This window comes from Lepidochelys kempii, chromosome 5, assembly GCF_965140285.1.
Source record: "Lepidochelys kempii isolate rLepKem1 chromosome 5, rLepKem1.hap1, whole genome shotgun sequence".
NCBI lineage: Eukaryota > Metazoa > Chordata > Testudines > Cheloniidae > Lepidochelys > Lepidochelys kempii.
Window position 1 is genome coordinate 32217472 of NC_136384.1, and position 19232 is coordinate 32236703.

General features: G+C 41.4%; 1 protein-coding gene and 1 pseudogene across 2 annotated transcripts in view; both read left to right on the plus strand.

The window, feature by feature from the left end:
- The first annotated feature begins 1739 nt into the window (after positions 1–1739).
- PARP8 (poly(ADP-ribose) polymerase family member 8) overlaps positions 1740–19232 on the plus strand; it is a 166657-nt gene continuing 149164 nt past the window's right edge. Inside the window, exons 1-2 of one of the 2 annotated variants that reach the window (XM_073343909.2) lie at positions 1740–2531; positions 3441–3495. In XM_073343909.2, coding sequence (XP_073200010.2) covers positions 2441–2531; positions 3441–3495 — 146 coding nt within the window. In that variant the 5' untranslated portion in view covers positions 1740–2440. The remainder of the gene's footprint in view (positions 2532–3440; positions 3496–19232) is intronic. The other variant, XM_073343910.2, reaches the window with a different exon arrangement.
- On the plus strand, positions 8572–8933 carry LOC140911697 (large ribosomal subunit protein eL31 pseudogene; annotated as a pseudogene).

A 19232-nucleotide genomic window follows, 5' to 3' on the forward strand; every position in this document is an offset into this window, starting at 1 on the left:
TAATGAAATTGGAGCAAGGATAAATATGGACCCCCAGAAAATGTCATTTTTATGGCATTTTTTCTAAATGTATTTACACTTTAAAACACATAATAAAATAAAGATCACATTTATTCCCCTGTGCCTGAAATCAACAATACATGATTAATACAAATTTGCCTAATGAAAATGCACCAAAGCAATTGTGCTCAATAATGAATAATCCATGGTAGCTGATTAGAGCTGGGTGAGGACTGAAACAACAAATTCTATGAATATTCTTTTGAATTTTTAAACAAATTGTCTTCTGTTATGTTCATTCCCATTTATTTATTATGAATTATTCACCTAGCTCTTGGGAGGATGAAGGGTAATTGGTTTTGGAGGCATTGAGTGAGACTTCACCATTCCTTCTGAATTGTGTTATAATGGTTATTTATTTACTTGTATTACAGAAGCACCCAGAGGCTTTGATGTGGACTCCATGGTGGTAGGCACTGTACAACAGAGTAAAAGTCCCTTTCCTGAAGAGGTTACTATCTAAAACAGGATTGTCAAAGAGTGGTGGATAAGGGATGTGATATATACCCTGTGTAATCAGAGATGGGTGACAAATTTAATAGTAGTTCCATAGGGTTGATATATACAAATAAACCCCTACCTTCCCCACCCACATAAATAAGGGGGTGGGATGAGCAGGGAAGTGTAGGGGATGAGTTCATTGGAGCACAGGAATACAAAAAGAAGTAATGACTGAGGGAGAGGGAAGGAAGATGAAATGCTGACAGAACTGGCAGAGAAAAAACAGCTAGAGTCAAAACAGAAGAAAGTAGTCTGACACCACTGCTCCTGCAAGCTTTATTCTCTGCTAGTCCATGGGGCTTGGGGGTACAGGCCCACTTAAGTGTGTCTCCCCTGTTGGACCAGGTTCAGGAGGGATGGGGAATAAGTGGTCTTAGTCACCTCAGGGATGCTGGAACAATTTTTAGTGTGAGTGTGTGTGTGTGTGTGTGTGGGGGGGGTTTGCTGAGAGCCATTGAACCAAATGGTAAACCCTGTATATGATGGAAACCACTTCAACCCAGAAGTTGCAGCAGCACTCCTAGTTCCAGCACTTATGCCACCACCCTTCTTCCTGCCAGCCTGCGACCTCAGGAAAACACCTCTGCTGCTGGGGAAGAGCTCCCCAGTGCCCCTGGCTGTGGGAGAGGGGCAGGCCACAAGGGGCCTCTTGCCCCAGCTTGTTGGATCAGCAAGAAGGTCCCCTCTGTTGGTCTAGGGAGAAGGCAGGGCCCTGACTGGACTGCAGTCTCGTCCCCCTTGGCCAGCTCCCCCTTCCCTCTCACAGCTCCTAGGGGTGAGGAGTATGTTTACGCAGTCGCCGGGTGCACCCCCTGCTGCCATGAGTGTAGGGGGACCTGCTGACGTGCTGGAGCCGAACTGCCCCCGCCTGGGGCTTTGAAGCGCTGCTGCCCCCTTGCGGATCCTGGTATTTTTTCCCCCTTCCCACCTGAGAAATTGCTTTATAAATATTGTCTCTCTCCCGCCCCCGTACTACCTGGCTTCGTGCCAGCCCGGTAGCTCTAGGTGACGGTTTCCCCCCTCGTGCCCCCGAGGTCCGGTCGGCCGTTAGCCCTGTGCACGACCGACCCGGGCTGGGTCGCGGGACTCTTGCATCGGGCGCCGGGTGGCGCCAGTAACCTCTGCGCCAGAGGGAGCGTCTTGGTGGCGGCGGCTGTCTCTGTGCACATGCCGTTTGACTGCCAGCCTTGGACCGCGCTGGGCAGCTGCCTCCGCTCCGCCTCTGCTGGGTGCCTTTGCCCTGGGCGGCGCCGGCTGTTTTGACACCCCCAGCTTAACAGCAGCAGCCGGCAGCGGCGGAGCAAAGGACGTGTGGCAGGCGGCGTGTCTGTCTGGGGCTGGGAGCAGCGGCGGCGGCGAGGGGAGGGTCTGCGGCTTGGCGTAGCTGCAGCAGCCGTCTCGGCCTCTCTGGGAGTGATCGTGTGTGCGCGCCTCCAGTCTCCGCCGCTCGCCGAGCTGCTCCTGCCACCGCTGGTGACTGTTGTCGCCGCTCTCTTCTCCCCGGCTCAGACAGCCCAGCACGGCCAGGGGTGGAGGGGCAGGAATGTGAACGGGTTTTGTGGGGGTGTGTGTGTGTGTGTGTGTGTGTCTCAGTCACCCCCGCCACCACCAGCATCCTCATCAGCTGGATCTATTGTCAGGAAAGGAGGAAATTGCAGTCAAGCAGAAGCAGCAGCAACATCTGGGCTGTCACATCTGGGCATGCAACATCGGCTTCCTCCTCCTCTTCTTCCTTCACCCGAGTGGATCACTTTGGGGGTGGAAATACTTCTGCAGTCAAGCCAGAGGTTCCATCTTATAACTGAATATTGAAACTGGAAGAGAGGGGGGTGGGCTGGGGATAAAGGCTGCTTCCCGCCCCCCCTTTGGGATTTATTTCATGGGGATGTGTTCAAGACAAGAGAGGATTCAGAAGGATATTGACGTTGTGATTCAAAAGTGCAAGGCGGAGAAGGACTGCCTGTTTACAGGTGAGTTTTCCGGCTGGGCTCCAGGTTACCAGCTGCCACTCTCTTCCCCTCCCTCTCTGCCTGCTTCAGACGTTTCCCCAGCGCGACATGTTTGGTTGGGGTTCCCTTGTCCCATTTCTGCTGTCATTTTGCAACAGTTACAGTGACGATCGCTGACCCTTAAGTCTTCGTGTGTATGTGTGTGAAATAGGTCTCCTTCCTTTCCCCCCCCCAACACACTGGCAAGAGAAGGCAGAACAGGTACTGTATGAGAAAACAGATACAGAAGTGGAATGTATCTAAGCACAGGGAGGAATGCAATACACACAGAGAGAGCAATTTATCTGTTCTTAGCATCTGCTACCACGACAGTCCTCAGATCAGAGGGAGCCCCTCAGCCCACGGTCGTTTTTAATGCAAGACTTTCGGTTTGGAGCCGAGTTGTTTTGCGCAGTTGGCGGTGGTGGTAGAATACATCCCGCTTTGTAGCTGCTCAGGTTAGGTCGTTGCCATTTGGGGCTGCTTAGCTCTTGCTGTAGGGGAAATTAGATTTTTTTGGGGTCATCTAGTTCCCTAAATGCATTGATCCAGAGCTGGAATATTAGCAGTCATAAATGAGTCCTTTCCGTGCAAAGCCTTGGTGTTTGCTTGTTGCTTTATGGTGTTCACTATTTACAGTATTTGATTTGCCAGAGCTGCCTGGCTTGTTGCTGCCTGTTGCCTTCACTGACAATGGAAATTCCAGCCGTTGCCATAGCACCAGGGCACTTGTTGCAAAGGGGAGGGGGGGTTCCCTGCTGCAGGGTGCTCTGATGGATGTTAACCCCCCTACCAGTAGCAGAATGAGGGCGGGTGAGACTTCAGCTATTTTAGACAAAACCAAAGAACTAGAAATGATCACTGATAATAATGCAATTCTTTGTATTTTAGATTTCAGGTACTCAGACTCCACCTTCACCTTCACCTATATTGGAGGCGCCAAAAGGTACTTCTCTGTAATAATGAGTTACTTCATTTCCCATTCACTGGCTAGTGTCTCTTTTTTTCTTAATTGTTGAATAGTAATTTCTTTTTCTTTTGCAATGAAAGCAAATGATTAACATCCAGTGGGACATAATTAACTAGAGAGAGAGTGTTGGGTCTGAGCAGGTGATCTATGAGGTGATCCCATTCATCAGAGACCTATTCATCAGAGTTTTCCCTCTGTGTAATTTGTGTGTCTTGATATTCAGTCTACAAAGATAAGTAAAATTAGTGCCTGGTGCAAATGGTATAGAAAAACAAAAACCATTGAATGCAAGATGTTTAAAAAAACTGACTATAAGAACTAATAAAGAAGAATAGGCCAAATTTTACTCTTACACCAGAGTAACACAGAGAGACCAGAATTTGATGCTAATAGACGCAAATCATTTTGCAATAGAACAAATTAACAGTATAGAGGAATTAAATGAAAATGTCAATAAAGTTTATGATGCAGATAATCATTTAAACAACCAAATATAAATCTAAATATTGCTTGTAAGCACACTTTAGTATATTCACAAATTAGGGTGTATATGTAAATGGATACTCATTTTTATTATTTGCATAGGGGGTTGCAATTTATATCACTTCTTCAGTTGCATTTCATTGCTTGTGTTATATCATTAGCCTGGATTCTGCATACCTGTCTGTTTTCAAAGTAACTCAGTTTTTAAAAAAATTTCCTGTTGGTGAATGGATTTTTTCCCAGCTGTTTGTTTAGTTTGTGAATTGCTATTGTATTTGTGTTCATATTAAGCCAAATAATAAAGTATAGCTAGGTTTAGTAGAATTTATTTTTTAAAAAGAATTCTGATATAATCAATATTTATTTTTAAGCATTTTCCATTTTTATTGATTTTAAATTTTCACAGTTGTAGGAAATTATGGGGGGAGTGTAAAACAGTAATTATTTAATGCTAGTAGATATTGAGATTCAGATTACAATATCACATGTCAAAATATACGAAGTAAATATTTTTAAATCAAACTAATAAATTTTCAAGCACAATTTTACTTACTTTGCCTATATATAGAGAGAGTTCAGTTATTAACTATGGGAATATTTTTCATGAGTTTGTGTGTGTATGGTGAAATTGACATTCACTGACATTTACTTATAAAACTATAATCCTAATCCAAGACTAAATATAGTTTATCAGGTTTAAAAAGAAGTATCTTGATTTAGATAGCTTCAACAGTTCACTATCTTTGGTGCTTACTTTTTTCAGGCCACCTCAGTTTAAAAGGGAATGGATCATTAGGAGTTATAGGCCTCTATCCTGCAAGATGAACTTTGCAGGTGGATACCTACATCTGAACAGGGCGCTGTTGACACCAGTGGGTTCTGTGCAGTTTCATGGATCCACCTGCCCAGGTCAGCTTGTAGGATCAGGACCATAACTGGTAAATGGGTTTGCAGTTTGTTCAAAAAATATTTTTGTCACATTAATGACCTCCACATGCTCATACTGAAGGGGGTGGCAAAACTTCCTGTTATTAAGGGGACCATTATCGTGTGCCTAATGGTTTAGAATTAGAGATATTCTCAGGTTGCTTAAGGCCCAGATAAAGGGGTTTTAAAATTTTCTTTTGCTTTAAACAAAGTTTTTATAAGATGTAATATGAGCATGAAATTATTATTCTTTAATTAAAGGATACAGTCGTTCAGATTTAAACATTCCCATGCAGTGTTTGCAAGCCAAATGTTTCAGCATGGAACCGGGAAGTGAAACAGACTGCTGTTTCCATTGTCCAAACTGAGTGCAGTAAAAATGTAACAAAGCATAACTAGTGGAAAGTAAGCTGCATTGTTAAAAAAATGCTTTCACTTTTACTAATCAGATCTGGAATTTAGAACACATAGTGGAGTCTTACTGGACGGGCCACTGAGAACCAGTTTCAGGATCTGGAAAATTCAAATTGAATTTAAAATCTCATGTTATACCTTGAGAAGATGATACAAATAGGTTTCCATAGTGCATGTTCAAATTTTACATTCCTTCTGACATTTAAAGGACACTTAAAAATAATCAATAGCTTAAAATAAGGGATTCATACTGACTTCTCATCTTTCCTGTGGGTTTTTCCCCCCCAATCTTTCAGAATATCCATAGTACACAGAGGTGCACTGGCAGCTGAGTTTTCTGTTTGCTTTCTTTTTGTATAAAGTGCAAAGCATTAAGGGCCAAATTCTGATTCCCATGCCAAAGCTGAGTAAACGAGTTTCATGCAGGGAAACGATGCATGGCTGCAGAGGATGTAATACTTCCACATGTAACCCAAAGCCAGAGGTCAAATCAGCTGTGCAGCCACTAATGCAGACTCTGTAGAGGGCTGTAATAGTGGCCTTCTGTGTATTCCCTACTTGGGAGTGTATCCCCTCCAAGTTAAAACTGGGTTTATTGGGCATTCCCCTCCCTGAGCTTGGCCACCAACCCCATCCCTGCCCACAGTACAGCAGCTATAGGTTCCCTGCCACCCACTGGCAATTCTTCTGTGGTTTGAGTACTGTTGGCAGGAATTGCCCCTAAATGACAAACTTTATTAGCTCATGGTACATAGCAGCTTGTAGAATAAGTATCAGGTGATACTCCTGATATTATCACCTCAGATACTTGCAATTGTCTGATTTTATATCTTTTGTGCTGGCACCGCTGCATGGTTTCAAGAAATGGGACAAGGGATGTACTCTGGGCTTTTTTACTGAGAAATAAATTTTGATGGCTAAGTCATGGATCAGTTGGTAAGGAAGATTACAAGATACTATCTGTAGCCACATTTTGCAATTCTATCCTTTAGTGCTTTATTTCCCTTAGCTATTTTTTTAGCGAGCCCTGGAAACTCAAAGCTAGTGCACAGTATGGTTTTACTTTGTCTACAGTGCAAGAGCAAAATACATGAAACAAGAAAATATGTTTTATGTCTGATGCTAAGTAGAGTATTTTTTGTTTAACTGATTGATGACCTTTTTCTAGGACTGCTCACCCTTATGTAAAGGCTGGCCTATAAAATCATCAGGTTAAACGGACCTAGGGATTTCTTCTGCATATCATTTGTGTCCATTAGGCATATTAAGTCTACTTACTAGTGGTCTTAACTTCTGTACTCAGAGCCAGATTCTCAGCTGCTATAAATCAATGTAATTCCACGAAAGTTAGTGTACATTGCTTCATTGCTAGCTGAAGTTCTGGACCTTGGTTTTCTTTTCTTTTCTTTTCTTTTCTTTTCTTTTCTTTTTAAAAACTGTTCTAAGGTTCATATTTGTGAGTTTTTTCTACTTAGGGAGAGATTTTCCCAATTTAACTGCATTGTACCCTTTCTTCTTGGACTTGCACTGCCCCATCACATGTTACTAGTTCTCAGTGTGCTGCTGGAAAGAGCCAGGAGGCACACTACCTATCTCAGGTCCTTGTCCTGATACCACTTACACTGCTTTTACACTGATTTCAGTTGAGTTATTTTTAATTCTCACTTGTGTGCAAGTACAGAATCAGGCCCTGTGGGCATGATCTTGCTATCATTCTACATACAGAGCAATTCCAGCATATGTCTCTGTAAACTATATTGAGCTGCTATATTATTTATACCAGTGGTTCTCAACCAGGGGTACACAGAGGTCTTCCAGGGGGTACATAAACGTATCTAGATATTTGCCTAGTTTTGCAACAGGCTATTTAAAAAGCTCTAGCAAAGTCAGTAAAAACTAAAATTTCATACAGACAATGACTTATTTATACTGCTCTATATAATATACACTGAAATGAAAGCACAATATTTATATTCAAATTGATTTATTTTATAATTATATGGTAAATGAGAAAGTAAGCAATTTTTCAGTAATAGTGTGCTGTGACACTTTTGTGTTAAGCAAGGAGTTTTTAAGTGAGGTGAAACTTGGGGGTACACAAGACAAATCAGACTCCTGAAAGGGGAACAGGAGTCTGGAAAGGTTAAGAGCCACTGATTTACATAATATGAGACTAGTTTTAGGCTAGGCATAAATATGACTACAGTGGACTGGCCAGCCATTTGAATGAATTCTCTTGAAAAGTTACAGGAGGGGGAAAACATTTCTTTAAGAACAAACATATTTCTATTGCATGGATTATCATAAATAATCCTTTCCCTGTGAAGCACGAACAATCATTTTGGTCTCTGCTTGGGCAACACTTCATTTTTCTAAAATGAACTGTGTTCACATCACATTTCTAAATTATTAGTTTTTTTGACAGTCCTGGGGTGCTTGCCGGTTTTGAAATCCTGTGTGACAAAGTTCCTCCTCTGCCTCGGTGGGTCCTGCGCTTATTGGTGGATTTTGTTTGCCTCAGAGGTTCACAGCAGCCCTCAGTTTGGCCACTCTCATGGCTCAAATCTGCCGTTCACTCAGTTAGCCTCATCACTGGCCAGGATGGGGGAAAGGATGAAGAACAATCTCTGCAGTCTCTGCTGATCCACCTAGTGGATCGGGGAACAGGCCAGAGACCTTCCCCACTGGTGGAACCCACAGTCCCGGTCAAATCCTCTGGTATCAAGTATGGAGTTGGGGGGATAGGAGGAACCCGGGTCCACCCTCTACTCCGGGTTCCGGCCCAGGGCCCTGTGGATTGCAGCTGTCTGCAGTGGCTCCTGTAACAGCTGCGTGACAGCTACAACTCCCTGGGCTACTTCTCCATGGCCTCCTCCCAACACCTTCTTTATTTCTCACTACAGGACCTTCCTCCTGATGTCTGATAATACTTGTCCTTCTCAGTCTTCCAATAGTATACCTTCTCACTCTCAGCTTCTTGCGCCTCTTGCTCCCAGCCCCTCACATGCACGCCACAACTGAAGTGAGCTCCTTTTTAAACCCAGGTGCCCTGAGTAGCCTGCCGGGCTTAATTGATTCTAGCAGCTTCTTGATTGGCTGCAGGTGTTCTAATCAGCCTGTCTGCCTTAATTGTTTCCAGAAAGTTCGTGATTGTTCTGGAACCTTCCCTGTTACCTTACACAGGGAAAAGGGACCTACTTAACCTGGGGCTAAAATCCTGGGGCTAATATATCTGCCTTCTGTGGAGAAAAGAAGAAGGGGAGATCTGCCATCAATGAGGTGGTGACTAGGGAATATACCATCAACATTCACAAACGGATCCATGGAGTGGGATTCAAGAAACGCGCCCCCCGTGCTCTCAAGGAGATCCGTAAATTTGCAATGAAGGAGATGGGTACTCCTGATGTATGCATTGACACCAGATTGAACTGGGCGAAAGGGATAAGGAATGTTCCCTACTGCATCTGTGTACATTTATCCAGAAACGCAGTGAGGATGAAGATTCATCCAACAAACTATACACACTGGTTACCTATGTACCAGTCACCACTTTCAAAAGTCTACAGACCGTCAATGTACATGAAAACTAAACAAATTTTCAATACAAAAGTGACCAAAAAAAAAAAGTCACTCTCCTGTAGCCATCTGGCCTGACTCTGTCACACATGTAATTAGAAATTTATTAGTGAAACCCATCTTTGTTGTATAATGTGGTCACTAAGTATGAAGCACATTATATGAAAATTTAATCGTTTTTAATTTTATTTTTAGAAAGCGATAGGCAAATTGGGAGATATTTCTCACAGAGTGACATGTTCCTTCAGGTGCTGTGACTGAGCAAGATTTACCCATATTTAACTGCTGCTGGCAGAATATCAGAAACATCTGGATTCTTTCTTTATTCTTTAGGGTTTGTACTGCAAGAACTAACAAGGATGTTAAAATGATAACACATTGAGAATCTTGGTTTTTTTAGAATCCCTTCTTATTTCTGCTGTCCTACAAACTGACTCCTTTTGTGGCACATTGCTTCTTCCAAAACTCAGCAGACTGAACAGATGTGCTGACCTATCACCTTAGTAATGAAGCCACATAATGAATGCCCTAATGTTGTTTTCAGGTTATAGATATAATTTGACTTAGTTTGCAAGAAAAGAATGCCTGGTTGTCCTGAGAGAATATAATTCTTTTTCTCCTGATAAACAAGATGATCAAGTCAAGTGCTCTTCACTCATGTATGTGCATAACTCCCATTGGCAGTGAGGGACTGTGACAATGAAGACTGTGCATGAGAAGAACAGATCTTTTACGGAGGCATTTTTTTTTAAAGAAACAAGACAAGGCCTAGGAGAACTAAACACATAGATTAATTTTGTCCACAAAATTCTCCCTTCCAGTCTGCCTGGCAGCTCTTTGACTCTGATGTTCTGTCCTTCCTACATGAGCAGAATGATGATAACAATGGCAGTTTCGTGCATTCAAGTAAAGCTGAATTTCTGTATGGAATTGATCTAAGACGATTGCTCAGTTCTGAGAGGAGAATTTTCCTCTGTAGTCTTCCTTAAAGTTATGGTAAAATGTAAAGATTTATTGTCTTTTTTTTTTAAGTTTTGTCTCTGATTTTTATATAATTATAGGTTTTTCTATGGTGCTTGTTACTGTGATATGAAAGCACCTCACTTAAACTATTGAATTAATTCCTACCTCAGTGAGGCATAGAAATATCTTCATCCCCATTGTGGCATATAAAGGGTAAGTGACTTCCCCAAAGTCACACAGGAAGTCTGTGGCAGAGCTAGGTACAGAACCTAGATGACTGAAGTTCCAGTGTAGGGTGTTAGCCACAAGACTTCTCATTTGAGCAACCTGAGGATAAGTGGATGTGATTAATTTTTTTTTTTTTTTGCTTTAATGGGGTACTGACAGGAATTTTAGGTCTATCTACATGGCTTCTTAAGTTAATTTATTAGAGCTCTACAGAGGATGGAAATTCTGTTTCATGAAGGATTTTAGGATTTTGAAGTTTGGCTTTGTTCCAAATCATAATGAAAACCAAGCATTTCTAAATTCTCTCTGAAGGGAAATTTTGTTATGTTTGTTTTTGATAGATCAAAAAGTTTTGTTTTTATTTTGACTTTTGTATTATAATATATAATACACAAAATAAAAAAAATCCAAAACAAAAAATGAAAAGTTGAAATGTTTCGTTCAAAAAATGTCAAAATGAGACCTTTCTATATTGTTGGAACTTGCTTCCTGATTTTCTTCTTAAACAAAATTCTGGAAAAATCTACCTGATTTCATGGTGATTCAATTTTGATAGAATATGGTTCCATTCAAGTTTCTCTGACCAGCTCTAGAATTTACCTTGCCATAATTTTAGCCAATGCATTGCAACAGAGATTTTGGTCACCAGTGCTACCATAGCAATTCTACTCTTTTTTTAAGCCGCGTTATCAGTGAGGAGAGCTATCAAAAAATATTGTACAATACTGCTGAAGGTCTTGTGACAAGGCAGAAAGGTGGTCCTCAAGCCTCTGCTCATGAGGGGTTATGACTCAAACCCCTGCTTGTCACATGTGTGGTTGAGGGTGGGGATATAAAAGTAAAGGGGAAAGGGCATTGGCATTTTTGGTGGGAGAATATATTCAATACATTTGGATTGGCATTTTTGGTGGGAGAATATATTCCTGGAACACTGTAGATAAACCTGCAATATGAGATGGCTGTCTGCATAGGCTAGTTAGATAAAACAGTCATGGGCCACAGACTGGTATTGATTTTTATTTTCATGCAAAACTTGCGAAGACTTCAGGGGGAATTCTGTACAAGGAGTAGTGGCAGGACATGGCCCCATGACCATATTCCATTAAAAACAGTTTTGCATAAGGGTTTTAACTAGAGTTTATTTCAGCTTTAAAATCTCTCTTTAAAGCAGAGAGTGTGCGTCCTCCTGCTAATAATACCTGACAGCATTATTAATCTGTATTTATTACTAATTACTACTAATGATTGGATATTCGGGGCATTCTTTTAATGCATCCAGCTATTAATTAAACACTTCTCCATAATACTCATTGGTAGAAAATTAAATGCAAATGTTAAGGGATCAGGGAAAGTAAGAATTCAGCTTTACTCAGCTAATGTTACTCACATTTCCTTTCTGATATTCAGTTTGTCTTTCTAGAAGGTTCTTATTTCTTTTTGATGGCTTTCTTTCCTTGCTGTTAGAAACTCATTAATGTTTGAAATAAATTGGATCATCATCACTACCTGTTGTAAAAAATAATCTGTTTTAGAAGAATTATGGTGTCCATCATGGTCCTATGGAGGTCAGTGGATGTTTTGATGCTGCAAAGTGCTGTGTTCCTCTAGCAGGGTGCTCAGACCAAAATATTCAGATTTGGGTGCCTAATTTTAGGCACATAAACTTGTATTTCTAAATATGTGATCTGATTTTCAGAGGTGATAAACACCCATAATTGCCACTAAAGTCAATGTTACTGTGTGGTTGTTCAGCACGTTTGAAAATGAGACCATTTATTTAGGTGCCTAAATATGGACTTGGGTGCATACATTTAGGCACCAAAATTAGAACATTCTATCTAAGCATGCAGCTTGGAAAAGTGATTAAATATACATGCAAAAATATTTTCAGCAACTTCTTTGTGTGCTTTCATCATATTTTAACACATCAGGTGCCTAAAAATAGACCTCTGGGCCATCATTGTTAAAGAGTTAATATGATAAGACAAACAAATTTAAAAGCCAAGTTCACTGTGACAAAATTTATTTAGATCACTTTTGTCTGTAAAGTGAGCAATACCATAGCTGATTTTTACCCTTAGACCATAGTAATGTGCAGTGGTTTTCAGTGTTCACAAATAAAGACTTCTAGATACCTGTCAGTAGGCATATACATATATATATGCCTACTAACAGGTATATGTAATACACAATAGTTTAGTTTTGGATTAGTTACTGTAAAATAACATAAAGTGGTTTGGATTTGAATAATTCTCATAGGTTTTTGTGTGAGAACCTAATAATTTAAAATCAAAATAACTTTCTTAATTTATATGCTGTAAGCAAAGTAAATCTTAAATTACAGAAGGAGTTCAGTTCACGTATAATTTATAAAAAGAAATTATTGTATTGTGAATAAATCTAGAAAGTTTCCATGATATAATTTTGCCTTAGCATTAAAAAAATCATGGCTAAGTGTGTAACTATCGAGAATGAATTAACATTATTTCAGCAAGAACATCTTAATTATTTGCTTCTAACTATTAAGGATTTTTACATCAATTTTCATTGAACTCACACATGCTGGCCTCTGTCTTCATGAGAAGGAGCCCATAATCAGCATGTTCCCTTATTCAGGAAAACACACACTGAAGGCTGATGGCATCTAAAAGTGGATCGATTAGTTAAAAGTCACTCTTAAAGATAAACTTAGAGACTGTTACAGCAGTGGGTAAAGATCACAGTATATGTGACTCTACGTAGGGTAGGTAGAATCCATCTGCTTACCCTATGGATAGGACCCTACCAAATTCACGGGTCCATTTTGGTCATTTCACGGGCATACGATTTAAAAAAATCTAAAATTTCATGATTACAGCTATTTAAATCTGAAATTTCAGAGTGTTGTAATTGTAGGGATTCTGACCCAAAAAGGAGTTGTGGGGCGGTCACAAGGTTATTGTAGGGGAGATTGCAGTACTGCTACCCTTCTGCGTTGCTGCTGGTGCTGCCTTCAAACCTGGACAGCTGGAGAGTGGCAGCTGCTGGCCAGGAGCACAGAAGTAAGGATGGCATGGTATAGTATTGCCACCTGTACTTCTGCGCTGATGCCTGCAGAGCTGGGCCCTCAGTCAGCAGTCACCACCCTCTGGCTGCCCAGCTCTGAAGGCAGCAGCTCAGAAGTAAAGGTGGCATGGTATGGTATTGCCATCCTTACTTTTGTGCTGCTGCTGGCAGGGCGCTGACTTCAGAGCTGGGCGCTTGGCCAACAGCCATCGCTCTCCGGCCACTCAGCTCTGAAGGCAGCACAAAAGTAAAGGTGGCAATACTGCAACCCCCTAAAACAACCTTGTGACCTCCCTGCAACTCCTTTTTGGGTTAGGACCCCCAATTTGAGAAAGGCTTGTCTCCGCTGTGAAATCTGTATAGTATATGGTTAAAGCGCACAAAAGACCAGATTTCATGGGGGGAGACCAGATTTCACGGTCCGTGATGCATTTTTCATGGCCGTAAATTTGGTAGGGCCCTATCTGTAAAGCCCCCAGTGCAGTCAAACAACTAAGAGACAGATTGTGTCCAGCCTTTATGCAAGAGAACAAGGGTGGGGAAGAAGAGTATCCCTCCTCCCCCACTGCACCGTTGTGTAGGAGCTGGGCACAGTCATCTTTATGAGTTGGATTCTCAATCGAAAGACTCACATTAACTTTATTGGGCTTTGCATTAGGCACTATACTCCCTGAGCACATGGACAGCATAACATCAGTCCTGCTTTCGGTGCTATATGTCCCAGTGGGAGCGATCTATGGCCTTGCCCTCGTCCACGCCAGCTACCACGTCCACGTCCGACTGGTTTATGCCAGCAATGCCCCTCTGCCATGTACATTGGTCAAACTGGACAGTCTCTACGTAAAAGAGTAAATGGACACAAATCAGATGTCAAGAATTATAACATTCATAAACCAGTCGGAGAACACTTCAATCTCTCTGGTCACGCGATTACAGACATGAAAGTCGCTATTTTACAACAAAAAAACTTCAAATCCAGACTCCGGGGAGAAACTGCTGAATTGGAATTCATTTGCAAATTGGATACAATTAACTTAGGCTTGAATAGAGACTGGGAGTGGCGAAGTCATTATGCAAGGTAGCCTATTTCCCCTTGTTTTTTCCTCCCCCTCCCCCCCAGACGTTCTTCTTAAACCCTGGATTTGTGCTGGAAATGGCCCACCTTGATTATCATACACAATGTAAGGAGAGTGGTCACTTTGAATAAGCTATTACCAGCAGGAGAGTGAGTTTGTGTGTGTGGGGGGGAAGGGGGGGTGAGAAAACCTGGATTTGTGCTGGAAATGGCCCAACTTGATTATCATACACATTGTAAGGAAAGTGATCACTTTAGATAAGCTATTACCAGCAGGAGAGTGGGGTGGGAGGAGGTATTTTTTCATGCTTTTTGTGTGTATATAATAAGATCTTCTACACTTTCCACAGTATGCATCCGATGAAGTGAGTTATAGCTCATGAAAGCTTATGCTCAAATAAATTGGTTAGTCTCTAAGGTGCCACAAGTACTCCTGTTCTTAAAAGAAGAATTTTAATTGAAGAAAAAGTAAAAGAATCACCTCTGTAAAATCAGGATGGTAAATACCTTACAGGGTAATCAGATTCAAAACCTAGAGAATCCCGTTAGGCAAACCTTAAGTTACAAAAAGGCACAAAAACAGGAATATACATTCCATTCAGCACAACTTATTTTATCAGCCATTTAAACAAAACAGAATCTAACGCATATCTAACTAGATTGCTTATTAGCCCTTTACAGGAGTTCTGACCTGCATTCCTGCTCTGGTCCCAGCAAAAGCAACACACAGACAGAGAGAACCCTTTGTTTCCCCCCAGCCCCTCCAGCTTTGAAAGTATCTTGTCTCCTCATTGGTCGTTTTGGTCAGGTGCCAGCGAGGTTATCTTTAGCTTCTTAACCCTTTACAGGTGAAAAGGTTTTTTCGTCTGGTCAGGAGGGATTTAAAGGTGGTTAACCTTCCCTTTATATTTATGACACCACCCTCCCACAAGACCCCTGGAGACAGTTCCTGCATGATCCCCTATGGTGGGTGGTGGCTTAAAGTAGCAATGGGGCTGTCACTATTCAGGGCCAAATTCTAAGTCTGTTAGACAGTTTTTGAGGCAGACTTCCATTGTGCTTTCTCAGAACTTGCCTTGATTAAAGAACTGGAAAAGAAAAAAACAAGCAAACCTTCTGGCTTTCACCCTGAATAGTAGAAGCATTGATCAAACCTAAACCATAGGCATGCCTTATATGTAATGAAATGTAGCATTGCAGAAAGAAGACCCTCAAGTGGTAGATAATTAAAGAAATAAGTTCTACTCCATCAGTATAACAGTCTAAGCATTCAACAGCATTTGATCAAATATGATCTAGGATGCAATCTTGAAGTCTTGGTTTCTTAAATGTTACAAATGGTGATTTCATTTTCTGTTCACAGATAGGAATTTCTAATTTATGGATAGTTCTAGAAAATTACAATTTTGCACTAACTGTTTTTTTCCACCTAATATGGCATTTACGGCAGACAACATTTGCTTTCAAGTAGAAAAGATGGCCTAAAGGATAGAGATGGCATTCCAAGTCATGGACTTTTCTGCAAATGATAGAATGTTTTCTTTCTTTCTTTTGCTCTTGTTCATGCTTCCTCTTTCTTTTCCCACCATCTTCAGTGTTGATAAATTCATCTTGGATCAGGCCTCTCAACCATCCATGCTCAGTGAAGATATGAAATTAATTGCGAATGCTTTTGTGTCAGATTAGGAGCTGGAATTTATGGAGGATGTGTTTAAAAACCTTGAATGATTCTTATGTCATAAAAACACATACTGAGGGAAAACTCCTGATCTCAGTTACACTAACGTAAATCTGAAATAACACCATTGATATGAGTAGATCTACCCTGGGTTTACAGCAGGATAAGTGAGAGTTTCATTTGGACCTGAATGTTTCAGTGAATCAACATGCAGTTGATTTTTCACACTAGGGGAGCTATGAAGTACAGCATTCTATTTTATTACTGCTGTTTTTGAAGACATGCTCATTTTGGAGTACTTTCTTAAATGGTGAGAGACCTGCAATTTAAGAATGAAAGCTTTCTTTCATGCATTCTTATCAAGTATCTGCCAATGCAGAGGGTAAAGGTAGAATGCCAATTGTCAAAGCTGTACTTTTTTTTTCTGAATCTTTTTGAGCCTTGGTATCTAGGTACCAGATTGTCACTGAAGCCATTCTTAAGAACATAATTTGTTAGGCCATATGAAAAATCCTTCATATGTCACTCGTATTGAATCAGCATTCAGTGTTAACCAAAACAGCGTCATAGCATTTTACAGGTGAAATCATTAATTGAGAATAAAAATGACCAATTTTTAATATAGAACAATCTGTGAACATGCATAAAAGGGCTTATATTGACTTAATTGGCAATAATGTGAGCTCTGGTCATCTCAGAGTGTGTTAGTTCCAGGGTGTGGAAATACCATAAAAGATCACATCTCTAACCTTGAGTGGATATAAAATTTGGATCCACGTCCATCTGCGATCTGCAAACATGGTCCACAGATATCCGCATCTGCAGAGATTGGCAGATATAAAGCGGATATCCACAGATTTTCATGACTCTACACATTATTTTAGACCCATAAAGAGCTCTCTGAGGCAAACAAGCCCATGAAATCCATAAACACAAATACTGAGATAATTGATAATCTGTGATGGCTGCAGTCTACAAGGGAAGGGTCATTCTCTCCAGGACAAGTCCTCCAGAATTTACTAATTATTTAAACCAATAAGATTTTATAGAGATTTAATGAGGTGCTATATTTATACCATGCTATAGCATTTTATACTTAGGAGGCTCATTTGTCTTTCAGGATGGTGGAATTTTGCAATGTGGTTTACATGTCCAAAGAGGATCTTTTATAGGTCCAATATGTGAGTTGAATGGGGAGAAGAGAGAGATTGGGCAAGTTTTTAGGACAATAGAAGGAATATTCTGAAGAAGGAAATTACTCCAGAGGTTACGATGCCAATAGGAGTTTCAAATGAGCTCAGTATGTGGTGTCAAACTTCCAAATTAGGGAGTCAAAAGAATCAGCTAGCCAAAGGGACTTATTCTATCCTTTTGCAGACCTACTTCCACACATCTCATAGTTTTGCAAATGTCTGAATGACACAAGAGCAGTATACTATTTGGTATATTACCCTGGCTTTCTAAATGCGCATTTTCCAGAGTTAAATAGTGATGGGGTCTGTGGGACAAACTGCTCTCAGTTACACCTGTGTAACCTTTTTAACCTCAGTAAGGTTGTGTAGGTTTAAATGAGACCACAATTTGGCTCTTTATCTTAATTATTTTTTAAATTATTATTGATCAAATAGGACCTTATTACCCCATAATTTTTCCATTCCATTGTTCTTTGCTTAATTTGTTTTCTGTCTTCATTGTTCTCATTGACAAATTCTTCTACTGTACACATTGTGCTATATTGTGGATAGTGGATTAAAAGAAATGCAGATGTCTCACTTGCGCAGGCCTTTGTATTTCCCCGCTAACCACAAAAAACCCAACATACAAACAAATAAACAAATAAAATCTAGACAAAACAAAACAAACCTCACTAGGGTTTGGTAAATCTAAGTCTAAATCTTCTATTAAACTACCAGTTAGTCTCTTGTTTGATTTATATTATCCCTCTTGTTTTGGATATTTGGGCACCGTATTGTGTCCATGTATTAAACTTCAATATATAGATATTGTAAAAAATACCACTGTGTAAAGAGTTACCATTTATTCAGGCATGAGAAAACATACATTGATCCAACAATTCAGCCAAAATCTGCCTTTGTCAAGGACAACAAACACACACATGTTGAGCATAAATACTTTTGGCAGCTAGCACCATCTGGCTTCAAGGCACAAATGGATGAGTGGAAAGCCTCAGTATCATACTGAGCTAATAAGGATTAGGCACTTGCTGTATAGGAAGAGAATAGGAGTCACAGTTACATTAGTCAGGATAAAAATTACAAAAGCTATTGATCCTTCTGCCGTAGGGCATAAGCTGATCATAAGCGGGGGTCAATTAGTAGTTTTCACCCACTCTCCCAGAATTAGTATTGCATAATCATAGAATCATAGACTGTCAGGGTTGGGAGGGACCTCAGGAGGTCATCTAGTCCAATCCCCTGCTCAAAGCAGGACCAGTCCCCAACTAAATCATCCCAGCCAGGGTTTTGTAAAGCCTGACCTTAAAAACCTCAAAGGAAGGAGATTCCACCACCTCCTTAGGTAACGTATTCCAGTGCTTCACCACTCTCCTAGTGAAAAAGTTTTTCCTAATATCCAACCTAAACCTCTCCCACTGCAATTTGAGACCATTACTCCTTGTTCTGTCATCTGCTACCACTGAGAACAGTCTAGATCCATCCTCTTTGGAACCCCCTTTCAGGTAGTTGAAAGCAGCTATCCAATCCCCCCTCATTCTTCCCTTCTGCAGACTAAATAATCCCAGTTCCCTCAGCCTCTTCTCATAAATCATGTGTTCCAGTCCCCTAATCATTTTTGTTGCCCTCCGCTGGACGCTTTCCAATTTTTTCACATCCTTCTTGTAGTGTGGGGCCCAAAACTCCAGATGAGGCCTCTGTTCCCCTCTATTCACAGTGTCCGGGGCAGCCTGGAGGGTTAGCAGGGGGGCCTGGCGCCAGCAGCAGCAAGCAACCTAGCCCCAGACTGCTCCGTCCTACCAGCTCCTAGTGTCGCTCGGGGGAGGGGGTGGAAGTCGGAAAGAGGCGGGGCGGGGGCTTAGGGGAAAGGGTGGAATGGGGGCAGAAAGAGGTGAGGTGGAGGTGGAGCTGGGGCTGGAAGAGGTGGGGTGGGAGCTTGGCGGAAAGGGAGGAGTGGGGGCGTAGCAGGGGTGGGAGGAGGCAGAGTGGGGCAGGCTGGGGCTGGGTTGCTCGCTGCTGTTGGTGCCAGACCCCCGTTATCCTCCCTCCCACTCTCTTGGATCCTGCTTCCCCCTGAAGCGCGGAGCCCCCCAAAGCGTGGGGGTGTGGCCAGTTGCCCCGGTCCATCCTA